Source organism: Ranitomeya imitator, chromosome 10 (genome assembly GCF_032444005.1).
Source record: "Ranitomeya imitator isolate aRanImi1 chromosome 10, aRanImi1.pri, whole genome shotgun sequence".
Taxonomy (NCBI): Eukaryota; Metazoa; Chordata; class Amphibia; order Anura; family Dendrobatidae; genus Ranitomeya; species Ranitomeya imitator.
In genome coordinates this window covers 93,891,244-93,904,483 of record NC_091291.1, presented here as the reverse complement: position 1 = coordinate 93,904,483, position 13,240 = coordinate 93,891,244, and the positions used below count along the sequence as shown (strand labels likewise).

The window sequence follows — 13,240 nt, the reverse complement described above, 5'->3', positions numbered from 1 at the left end:
TGGAACCGGGAGAAAAACAGGGACCATCTAGCCTGGCGAGAATTTAGCCGCTGGGCCGTCTGTATAAACACCAAGTTCTTGTGGTCAGTGAAGACTTGGAAGGGAAAGCGAGCTCCCTCCAAGAGGTGTCTCCACTCTGAAAAAGCCAACTTCATGGCTAGCAACTCCCTGTCCCCGATGGAATAATTCCTCTCCGCTGGTGTGAAAGTTTTGGAGAAGAAGAAGCAAGGATGCTTCCGACCTTGAGCATCCTTTTGGAAAAGGACTGCTCCAGCACCAACGGATGAGGCATCCACCTCCAAGATGAATGGTTTATCTACATCGGGGCGATGTAGGATGGGAGCGCTAGCGAAGTGTGACTTAATCGAGAGAAAGGCCTTGGAGACCTCCTCTGACCACAACTTGGGATTTGCTCCCTTCTTGGTGAGGGCGACCAAGGGAGCTACCAAAGTTGAGAAGTGTGGAATGAACTGGCGATAGTAATTAATGAACCCCATAAAGCGCTGCACCGCTTTAAGAGAATGGGGTTCCTGCCAGTCCATTACCGCCTGTAGCTTGGCAGGATCCATAGCCAAACCCTGGGCAGAAATGATATAACCAAGGAAAGGCAAGGACTCCTGCTCAAACACACACTTCTCCAACTTAGCGTAGAGGGAGTTTGCCCGTAAGAGGTCGAAGACTTTGCGAACATCTCTCCGATGGGAGTCTATATCTGGAGAGTAGATGAGAATGTCATCCAGATAGACTATGACCGAGGTGGTGAGCATATCCCGAAAGATGTCGTTCACAAAGTCTTGGAAAACGGCTGGGGCATTACAGAGCCCAAAGGGCATCACTAGATATTCATAGTGTCCATCCCTGGTGTTAAAAGCCGTCTTCCATTCATCCCCCTCACGGATGCGAATCAGGTTGTAAGCACCCCGCAGATCTAACTTTGTAAATACCTTTGCTCCCCGTAGCCTATCAAAGAGCTCAGATATCAGGGGTAATGGGTACTTGTTCTTAACGGTAATGGCGTTAAGACCCCTGTAGTCTATGCATGGACGTAAGTCTCCAGTCTTCTTCTGTACGAAGAAGAACCCAGCCCCTGCCGGTGACACTGACTTCCTAATGAATCCTCTTGCCAGATTCTCCTGAATATACTGGGACATTGCCTCCGTCTCCGGGAGAGATAACGGGTAGACTCGACCCCGGGGAGGCTCAGCACCAGGCAAGAGGTCAATAGGACAGTCATAGGGGCGGTGAGGCGGAAGAGTCTCCGCAGCTCTTTTGGAGAACACGTCTGCATGGGACCAATAGTGCTTGGGGAGAGAGGAAAGATCTGCGGGTACCTGTGTAGTAGCAACCTGAACGCACTCCCTCTGACATCTACCCTCACAGGATTTACTCCATGCCAAAATTCTCCCAGAGGACCACTCAATATGAGGAGAATGGTAGCGAAGCCATGGCATCCCCAACAGGACCTCATCAATTCCCTCAGGAATGACTAATAGGGAGATTATCTCCTGATGTGATGGAGACACAGATAGCGTGAAAGGAATGGTTTGGTGGGTAATCTGTGAAGGTAGTGTTGACCCATTTACCACTCGAACGGTCACTGGCTGGGCGAGCATCACCAAGGGTATTGCGTGACGCTGGGCAAAGGCGGAGGACATAAAGTTACCCTCTGCCCCAGAATCCAAGCATAGCTCGACCGTAAGAGTGGATGGGCCTATGGTAATTGTCCCCTTGAAGGACAACTTTGAGGCAAACGTCGCCGTGTCTAGTGTACCTCCTCCAACTGCCACTAGACGCTGACGTTTCCCCGACCGCTGAGGACTCTTGGAGGCAAGACGTCCTGACTGCTGGCAAACATGACGGACCTTATGTGCACGAGCGGACTGAGACTTGGATCCCGCTCGTGTCACCTCCAAGGTCTCATGTGACTCAGATGCCTGGACTGGAGATTCCAAAGGTTTGGCGAAGGTAGGAGCCAGCCGAAACCTCTGCCTACACTGGGCTCGTTCCAACCTCCGCTCGTTAAAACGGAGGTCTATACGAGTAGAAATAGATATTAACTCCTCCAGTGTGGCAGGAATCTCCCTAGTGGCCAGAGCGTCCTTAACATGGTCAGCCAAGCCCCTCCAGAATATGGGGATAAGGGCTTTATCCGACCACTCCAGCTCGGAAGCTAAAGTACGGAATCGGACGGAAAAATGGCTGACCAAGGACTCACCCTGAGTTAATGCCAGTAGTTGGAGCGCTGTATCATGGGTGAATTGAGGTCCTAGAAAGACCTTTATCAGCGTGCCCAGAAACAAAGGAGCACTCTGCACCACATGATCATCACGCTCCCACAGCGGCGTAGCCCACTCCAACGCCCTGTCCGACAACAGCGAGACAATAAATCCCACCTTAGCCCGCTCTGTAGGAAAACGTGCAGCCAGGAGCTCGAGGTGGATAGAGCACTGACTCACGAATCCCCTACAAGTTTTGCAATCTCCAGAAAATTTTTCTGGCAACGGGAGGCGGGATAATGTCGGAACAGGGGTGGCAGTGGACAAGGTTGCTGCCGCCACGCCAGCAGCCTTTACAGCAACTGCGGTAACATCCACAGCTGAGGTTGAGTCCTCGAGAACCTTCAACCTACCCTCCAACTGCTGGATATACCGCAAAGATTGCTGAATGTCCGCCATACTAGCCAGACCTTGGCGCTAGTATTATGTTAAGGACTGGCGGAACGCACCAAGTATAGATGGTAAGAAACTAGGTGCGTTCGCAGTCCGAGGTCCACCGTGCAGGTAAAAGACCCTGCAGCTAGCAAGACGGACAATATGGCGGTACACTAAAGGATACACGCGTGGGTTAAACCTCACCCAGCGTGAAGAAAGCGATCCTGTTAATTCACAGGACCGCAGTACCGCACTAGTGCGCGAGCAAGTGGTCAGCGGACTTAACCCCAGAAGGGATTGGAGCCCGATTAGACCCTTGCTGGCGTAACACCGCAACTGGGTGTGTAGAGAACCTAAAGAAATATAAGTGCACAAGAGTGCGAGCGATGCCGCACTAACGGACGCCACTAACCACCCAGACTCGGGTATGGAAAGCGCAAGGCAGGCGCACGGCGCCGTACTGGCTGGCACAGCTACAGGACGCTGAGATGTGTGTTTAGTGCTGTAGGCTAAGTCGGGCGCTAGATAGCAGCCATACACCTTCCGCGAACAGACATTCAATAGGGTAGGGGTTTCCAAGGACGACTTGCACTCACAACATACACACATTAGCAATTGTTTGACAATACTAGCGCATGGCCGTGCGGTCATGCGCAGTTTATATAGCAGCAGCACAGGAAGTGGCCACAGCACTTTTGCCCTTCTAGGACCTGCCAAGAGGACCAATGGAATGTGCTGCAGAGCCTGAGCACATGACCCTCGATCTCCAACGGGAGACCTTACGCTGGGCATGCTCAGTACATGCAGACAAGGACTTAGTCCCAGAGAAATCCGCTCGCTGCTGACCAGCACTGACTTTAATGGCAGAGACTGGAGAAGCAGCACTAACTCTCAGAACAGAGTGAGAACGAGCAAGACGCTGGGACCGACGTCCTTGCTGAGCAGGCTCCACTGCGGCTGGACAAGAATGGGAGACCGCAGCGGAAGTGGCCCGAGATTCCCCCCGTGCAGAAGTGGGAACTCGACCCCTAACATGCCCTATATGTGGTTAAAAACTACTTTTGAAGAAGCAATAATTTCATTTTTACCACTAAAATGTTGTTTTAAGATGCTCACCACACATCTAGATAAGTTCCCTGAGGGGTTTAGTTTCCAAATTGAGGTCACATCCTTCTCCTTCTGAGCCCTGCCGTGCACCCTAACAGTACTTTTCCCCCACATATGGGATATCTGCATGCTCAGGAGAATTTTCACAACAAATTGTGTGTCCGCTTTCTCCTGTTTCCCTTGTGAAAATAGAGTTATTTGGTCTGAATTACCTTTTTTGTGAAAAAAAAGTTAAATATTCAATTTTTTCCTTCCTGTAAAGCACCTGAAGGGTTAATAAACTTCTTGAATGTTGTTTTGAGCCTCTCGAGGGGTGCCGTTTTTAGAATGGTGTCACTTTTAAGTATTTTCTGTCATATAAACCCCTTAAAAATCACTTCAAATATAATATGGTCCCGTGAAAAAAATGGTTTTGAAAATTATGTTGAAAAAATTTGAAATCGTTGGTCAACTTTTAAACCTTCTAACTTCTTAACAAAAAAAACAAATTATGTTTCAGAAATTATGCTAATCTAAAGCAGACATGTGGGAAATGTTATATTTTATCTATTTTGTGTGACATTACTCTCTAATTTAAGGGCCTAATTAAAAGTTTGAAAATTACAAAAATGTTTAAATTTTTGCCAAAGTTATGATTTTATTTCACAAATAAAGTCATATCAAATACATTTTACCACTATGATGATGTACAATATGTCATGAAAAAACAGTCTCAGAATTAGTGGAATCCATTGAAGAGTTATAACCTCATAAAATTAAAGTGGTCAGAATTGTCAAATTTCACCTGGACATGAAGGTGTAAACTGTCTTGGAGTGTGAAAACCCATGCAAACATGAGGAGAACATACAAACAACTTCAAAGCAACAGTGCTAACCACTGAGCCACTGTGCTGCCCTGTAAATTGTCAAATATTGGCAGGACAACCTGGACTCTTGCATTACTTCATTAGTATAGATAGATATTCTTTGTAATGACAGAAGAGACAATCTGCTATTATTACTAAGAACACATAATCTAAATTTTAGTATCTGCCTGAATCTGCAGAAAATAAAATGTGAAAAGAAATAGCTCTGGGGGCACAGAACCGATGTCATATGACTTGGTATTATTTACGACTGTGGAACTTGAAATATTCACACAATGCCAGTATCAGCAAACTGTGTAGTTTTCCCCAGCTGCCAGACCCCGCCTGACAAGGCTGCATTTTTTGTCATCAGCAGTAAATCCCACAATTCTTTTTGACTTTTATGACAAATGCAAGCTTGCATGAAACCTCCGCCTGCTGAGTTTATGTGATTTTTTATTGGTGCAGACTATGAATCTGATCAAATGCTGTGTCAGGATTAAAGGCCCTTATACACACTAGTCTAAGACTAGGTGTACAAAAGTGAATTTGCTGTACTAGTGCAATCTGCCAAAACATCGGATCGCATAGGGACAAAAATTATTCTATGGGGCAGTGCACATATTCAATATTCGGATCATATTCAAGTTAAAGTGAACCTGTTACCAGGTTTGGCTGATAAGAGATACGGCCATCACCTTTCAGGGCTGATATTCAGCATTCTACAATGCTGTATATTGGTCCCCAACCCAACCTGGAAGAGAAGAAAAATAACTTTTATTATACTCACCTGCGGGGTAGTCCGGTCTGATGGGCGTCGCTGGTCTTGGGCCGACGCCACCCTTCTTTTTGCGATGCCGCCCTCCTGCTTGTTTTGTGTGGATGACGCATCTCCTCTGCACCGCGCTCCTGCAGGAGGGCGGCATCGCAAAAAGAAGGGAGGCGGCATCGCAAAAAGAAGGGAGGCGTCGGTCCAAGACCAGCGACGCCCATCAGACCGGACTGCCCCACAGGTGAGTATAATAAAAGTTATTTTTCTTCTCTTACAGGTTGGATTGGGGGCAGATATACTGTATAGCATTATAGAATGCTGCATATCAGCCCTGAAAGGTGATGGTCATATCTCTTATCAGCCAAAACTGGTGACAGGTTCCAATTAATTAGTCCGGAAGAAACATTGGACTTCACTTGGATGACATCTGCGTGTAGTCCAATTTCCACGGACTGACAGATTAGAGAAGATGGAGACATTTTATCTTCATCTTCTCATCCAAGAGAACTGGAACACGTTATGCTCTCATCAGAGTTTGTTCAGAGTGTCATTTGCGTAACCGACCTGATGACAAAAAAATAAGCTTGTCTGCACATAGCTGAAAGGTATTTCAAATGAAATGATAAAGACTTAAGGTACCGTCACACTAAGCGACGCTGCAGCGATACCGACAACGATCCGGATCGCTGCAGCGTCGCTGTTTGGTCGCTGGAGAGCTGTCACACAGACAGCTCTCCAGCGACCAACGATCCCGAGGTCCCCGGTAACCAGGATAAACATCGGGTAACTAAGCGCAGGGCCGCGCTTAGTAACCCGATGTTTACCCTGGTTACCATCGTTAAAGTAAAAAAAACAAACGCTACATACTTACCTACCGCTGTCTGTCCCCGGCGCTGTGCTTCTCTGCTCTGTCTGTGAGCGCCGGGCAGCCGGAAAGCAGAGCGGTGACGTCACCGCTCTGCTTTCCGGCCGCTGTGCTCACAGCCAGAGCAGAGAAGCAGAGCACCGGGGACAGACAGCGGTAGGTAAGTATGTAGCGTTTGTTTTTTTTACTTTAACGATGGTAACCAGGGTAAACATCGGGTTACTAAGCGCGGCCCTGCGCTTAGTTACCCGATGTTTACCCTGGTTACCAGCGAAGACATCGCTGAATCGTGTCACACACGCCGATTCAGCGATGTCTGCGGGGAGTCCAGCGACGAAATAAAGTTCTGGACTTTCTTCCCCGACCAGCGACAGCACAGCAGGGGCCTGATCGCTGCTGCCTGTCACACTGGACGATATCGCTAGCGAGGACGCTGCAACGTCACGGATCGCTAGCGATATCGTCTAGTGTGACGGTACCTTTAAGAACGGACAATCATTTTAACCATGCAATCACTGATAGTCATCTTGTTAAACGAAGTCAACCATTGTTTGATTTGTCCAGCTGAAAGCCAGACAAAAGAATATTCCCAGAATGACCGTTCATTGTTCTCTCAGTGTCGCTGAACATCTACGGCCTGGTAGAATGACTAAGTGAATGAAAGCCCTCCATTCGATTTATATAGCTGTTGCCCCAACAATACTTCGGCAGATCATATAGCGAACAGCTATCCCTCCCAACTACTCCATACATAGGAGAACTCTCGGTGCGCTCCAGTGGTCTCCATCAGCGAGCCGCTGCCAGACTTCTCTTATGGTAGCTCATCTCTAGAGAACAAGAAGATCAGCAGTCCGAAATTAGACAGCCTTTACACCCATTAGACAAGATCATTCATATCCCTGCATTCGGCCAACACTGGTCTATTGTGAAGGGGGGCCTTAAGACTGGCAATATATGGACAAAAATGTGAATGGCTGTGTCAGCTCTAAAGTAATTCATTATGCTATCGATCATCCGGCAGCAGCATACTTTCATTTAATTTGTACAGCAACCTTAAGACTTTGATGGGAGGTGGGAGAGGTTAACCTGTTTGGAATGCCCCTCTAAAAGGGAGCTTGCTTTTATATTTTGCACGTTTTTATATTTTGAAGTAGTGGCATGGCTATACAGGAGCTTATCCTCCAATAAGAATGATTCATTTATGTATAGATCTGATGTGGCAGTCATGAGAAATCTAACATAAAAGCCATATGCAAATGAGGGGTCTGTCAGTACACTTGGAAGAAACAGTCCAGTGCACCTCGAACCTGATTTGCATATGACTTTAGCGCTAGATTTCTCATGACTGCCATATCAGATTTCTAGATAAATGGATGATTCTTATTGGGGAACATAAGCCTATTCAGCTATACCACTACTTCCACGTATATAAATGTGTGATAGGTTCCCTTTAAGCTTTTAGACCACTCTAATCATTGGCTCTTCTTTTCTTAGCCACCACTGTTAATTATTATTTTAAATAGTAAAATAAAAAAAATAATTAAATACACCTCCATATGGATCCAGACTTGTATCTGGGCTCTGATGTCTGAAGGAGCCCAAGTGCCCACTTATTACATAGGAAGACCACAGCACTTTATCTGATACATATTACGTGGGCTCCTATTTTGCCTCTATGGAGATTTATTGATGGCATCTCTCATCTTCCATGGCACACTAATCTTCCATGGTGAAGCTGAAAATAAGGCACATGAATCTCTAATGGTGTCCATTAGGCTTGAGCGAAACGGATCGGACAAATTCAAAAGTCGCCGACTTTCGGCAAAGTCGGGTTTCATGAAACCCGACCCGATCCTAGTGTGGGACCAGCCATGCGGTCGGCGATCTTGGCGCCAAAGTCGCGTTTCGTATGACGCGTTTAGCGCCATTTTTTCAGCCAATGAAGGAGCGTGGGCAGAGTGATGACATAGGTCTCAGGGGCGTGCACATCTATCGCCATTTTTTTTGCTTGTGTGCTCAATGTGTAAAACCAGCTTTTCTGTGTAGGGACGGAGGAGAGAGAGAGAAAAAAAAAATTTCCCGCTGACTTTGCATTGGGTTTCGTGTTTCGGTCGATCCCCGTCTTTTTGCGATAATCGGCCGATTCCGCTTGACTCAACTTTTGAGATAGTCGGGTTTCGCGAAACCCGACTCGACCCTAAAAAAGTAAAAGTCGCTCAACCCTAGTGTCCATAGGACCAATATTGTTTGTCACTCAACCCACTGGGTTATAATAGTTCACACATCTGCGTCTGTGCCTCCGATATAAATCCCACTTTACTGCATATCGCTCTTGCCATCAAAACAATGGGCACTTTGGCTGAACCCAGAGGACCCTATTACAAACAAGATATGGTCCGTTAAACACAGTTGGTGTTCATCAGATGTGAGATGTTACTCAGTAGTCAGGCGTCCGTTATGATCAGATGCCACAAAGTCAATAGGAACAGAATCTAAGGATCAGGCAAAATATTTTGTCACCAACTACACAGAAATAGATATCTCATAGGTTTATGGTTATTGTATGGCCTCATGCCTTAAAGATGGCTTGCAATAGGCTTAAGACATCTGATACCTGCATTTTTGCTGTGGATTTTCAGCGTGTTTCAGTATGTCATGAATCGGGGGTATTTCGTTGCCCCAGTTCTTTCTTCAGGTATTTATTTATAACCCACTTCTCAGTTCGGGCTTGGAACTTGCAGCTCTCTGACACTCCCTTACCCTCAGGTCAGTCAGGGAACTGCACCTAGAATAATTAATCACCAGAAAGGCTGCCTTGCTACAGTACAGACCAAAAGTTTGGACACACCTCCTCATTTAAAGATTTTTCTGTATTTTCATGACTATGAAAATTGTACATTCACACTGAAGGCATCAAAACTATGAATTAACACACGTGGAATTATATACTTAACAAAAAAGTGTGAAACAACTGAAATTATGTCTTATATTCTAGGTTCTTCAAAGTAGCCACCTTTTGCTTTGATGACTGCTTTGCAGACTCTTGGCATTCTCTTGATGAGCTTCAAGAGGTAGTCACGGGGAATGGTTTTCACTTCACAGGTGTGCCCTGTTAGGTTTAATAAGTGGGATTTCTTGCCTTATAAATGGTGTTGGGACAATCAGTTGTGTTGTGCAGAAGTCTGGTGGATACACAGATGATAGTCCTACTGAATAGACTGTTAGAATTTGTATTATGGCAAAAAAAAGCAGCTAAGTAAAGAAAAACGAGTGGCCATCATTACTCTAAGAAATGAAGGTCAGTCAGTCCGAAAAATTGGGAAAATTTTGAAAGTGTCCCCAAGTGCAGTGGCAAAAACCATCAAGCGCTACAAAGAAACTGGCTCACATGAGGACCACCCCAGGAAAGGAAGACCAAGAGTCACCTCTGCTTCTGAGGATAAGTTTATCCGAATCACCAGACTCAGAAATCGCAGGTTAACAGCAGCTCAGATTAGAGATCAGGTCAATGCCACACAGAGTTCTAGCAGCAGACACATCGCTACAACAACTGTTAAGAGGAGACTTTGTGCAGCAGGCCTTCATGGTAAAATAGCTGCTAGGAAACCACTGCTAAGGACAGGCAACAAGCAGAGAGACTTGTTTGGGCTAAAGAGCACAAGGAATGGACATTAGACCAGTGGAAATCTGTGCTTTGGTCTGATGAGTCCAAATTTGAGATCTTTGGTTCCAACCACCGTGTCTTTGTGCGATGCAGAAAAGGTGAACGGATGGACTCTACATGCCTGGTTCCCACCGTGAAGCATGGAGGAGGTGGTGTGATGGTGTGGGGGGTGCTTTGCTGGTGACACTGTTGTTGATTTATTCAAAATTGAAGGCATACTGAACCAGCATGGCTACCATAGCATCTTGCAGTACTGTATGTACTGGCTATTGGGCACACACTGCAGTGAAGGTGACATAACTATTCCCAGCTGCAGCCAGGCAATACACTTATAAACCCCTTTCCATCACTGCCAGTTTCCCCAAAAGTGCAGGACACTTCACTGCCACCAGCTCCTACTAATAGGATTCATAGCAGGTCAGAAGCCAACCACATCAATAGTGTAATTTACTTCAGAGTATGTTGGAGGTACGTTTTAGAGCAAGGAAAACAAAGCTAGTAAATATTATAACTTTTACTCCAAAAATATTAGGCAGTGTTTACAAAAGTATAAAAAACAATATTACAAGATGAAACAATTATAGTATGTACAAGGCAATTACAAATAAAAAGGGATTAAAAGAAGAAAAAGTACTTACGGTCATTTCAGATCATGACAAACCATGTGGTGGGGGGAGGGGCGGCATCAAAATGCATCAGAGCCACTTGCAGAGCTGCTGTTAGCTCTGTTCCTGGGCAAAGACTAAAAAAAATGGCAGGGTCCTCTCTCCTCCTATACCAGTCGTGACTTGTATTGATTAAGATTATGGTACCTTTTTTATTATGTATACCCCTCCTAACATGTAAATTGCCATGGAATAAATAGCAATGTAATAATAATAAATAATAATAATAATAAATGAGTGAAAAATACTGAAAAACAGTAAAAACATTAAAGAAGCGACATGCTCTATTGTGAAAAAAAATATGCAAAGCACAAAATACTGATGACAAAAAACCATGCTGCGTACATGAGATTTCTGAAATCTCGTTGACTTTGCTGGTACTGTACAACACAGTTGAAAATTTGAATAAAAAAATGAATTAAAAAAACTCTGAAAAAGTGCCTACTGTGAACTTACCCTTGGAGCCGTATCATATCTTCTGGACTCCTTGTTCTCCTTTACACTGAGGTCAGTGGCTAGCACTCCCACACTCTAAAGACATACTGATCTGTAGATTGTGAGCCCCAGATACTTATCCATCATGTAATACCATCAGGGAGGCGTCTGATTGGCTCCAAATGTATTCTTCAGCTGGACAACTACCCCAAACATACAGCCAATGTCATTCGGAACTATCTTCAGCCCAACGAAGATCAAGAAGTCCTGAAAATGATGACATGGTCCCACAGGGGCCTTGATCTCAACATCATCGATTCTGTCTGGGTTTACATGAAGAGACAGAAGGATTTGCACAAGCGACATCCACAGAAGATCTGCGGTTAGCCCTCCAAGATGTTTGGAACAACCTCCCTGACGAATTCCTTCAAAACCTGGGTTCAATTATATCGAGGAGAATAGATGCTTTGATATTGGAGTGAATGCAAAGGGCGGTCATCAAGTATTGATTTGATTTTGATTTCCCTTTTGTTCATACTGTTTGCATTTTGTTAATTGATATAATAAACTATTAACGCTTTTATTTTTTTAAAGCTTTCTTACTTTACAGCCTTTTTCATACCTGATTAAAACTTTTGCATCGTGCTGTATATAAATGTGACACGCAGAATTTGTGGTTAGCTGTGCCCTCCCTCTTGCATTTTTTTTTCCTGTGTTTTTTTTAAACCTCCCTTCCCACCCACAGTAGATGATATAGTAACTCCGAGCTGTGAAGCCGCTCATTGGAACACAGAAGTTTTTCTAAGGAGTTAGCAGGGAGTGACGAGGGGGGGACACTTGGCTGTAGCAGTAGCACCAGGGAGACACCATAAGATCCTATTGTGGCCGAAGACCTTCTGGAGCGGTCAGCATGGATCCTGAGTGAAGGGAGCAGAATGGCAATGACGTTATCATTTCCAACCCACTAAGCAGATCCTATGGCTGTTATCATCCTAGGGGTCAATAGATCCCCCCTGCAGATTCAATGAGGTCTCACGAGGAAGCTCGATCTCTTTTTTGCATGGATCTAATCTGCGAGCTGCGCCAAGAGCTCCAGCTATAGTGTCCAATCCCTGGACTTCGCAATACAAACCAAAGGATTAAAAAGAAAGAAAACTAAACAAAAAAAAAACAACAAAATTTCTAAAATTTTCCATAGGTTTTGGGGAAATGGAAAATGAAGCAGCCAAAACCGTGGACAATCAGATGGAGAAATACATGTAATTATGGGATGATTGGCAGGATGCCGTCGGCGTTCTTATACATCCACATTGTTAACCCTTTCCCCTCGATGTGCATTGTTCTCTGCTTGCTGTCATTTGGTCGCATCCCCTGCCTCTAGTGTTAATATCTCTGCAGTTCCCTCTGCCTCTCGCTGTTTCTTCATTCCCTCTTTCCCGTGAGCTGCTCAGGCTGTAAACACCAGATCAGAAGCTCCGCCACTTTAATATCTGTTTATTTTATTCTTGCTTTTTGATTTTTTTTCTTTTTTGTCTTTTTTTTTTGAAGTGTTACCATTATGGGGAAATCCGAGAGTCAAATGGATATAGTAGAAAAATCCAATAAATCTGTGAAAAAGTCTTGGAGTGCGGTAGAAATTGGCCTCTCCGTGCTGCTCTTCTTGATGACCAGTGGTCTGATTGCTCTCCTGGTGGTATACACAACTAATAGAGGTAAGAAGAATCTACTCTCCTGGGCATGTTCATGCTATGTGATCACTGGCACCACAATGGTTAATGGATGGATGTATTATGTAGCAGAGCCGAGCTAGAGCGCTCTGAGTTTAGCGGTTTGCCTATCATCGTATGGAAAATCACATCATGGTATCACAATGGCACATTCACTGTATACACATATATATCACTCATGCATGACACTATGTATTACAATATTGTAGCCAGTTTATCTGCAGTCCTATGTAAAATCCACAGAGCCAGCACGATGAATCTGCAAACTCAGCTCTATACAGGTATGTCTGTAGTACTAGCAGTGGCACTACTACCATGACTAATGTATAATATAGCAGCGTTTAGATGGTTTTATAACTCTGTGGATTTGTATTTTTTATGCATGATGATAATTCACCAGTTAGAATGAAGTCAGTCTCTTTAAATTGTGCCAAGTGCAGCAATATTTAGCAACCATATCACTGATACATCTACAATCTCACTTCTGCTACATCTGGAATCAGCTTCAT

General features: G+C 44.8%; 1 protein-coding gene across 2 annotated transcripts in view; it reads left to right on the top strand.

The window, feature by feature from the left end:
- The window catches only part of MMEL1 (membrane metalloendopeptidase like 1), a 469,687-nt gene that overhangs the window by 153,239 nt on the left and 303,208 nt on the right, over positions 1-13,240 (top strand). The window contains exons 1-2 of one of the 2 annotated variants that reach the window (XM_069742373.1): positions 11,786-12,263; positions 12,553-12,716. In XM_069742373.1, coding sequence (XP_069598474.1) covers positions 12,214-12,263; positions 12,553-12,716 — 214 coding nt within the window. In that variant the 5' untranslated portion in view covers positions 11,786-12,213. Of the gene's footprint in view, positions 1-11,785; positions 12,264-12,552; positions 12,717-13,240 lie in introns of those variants that run through there. The other variant, XM_069742374.1, reaches the window with a different exon arrangement.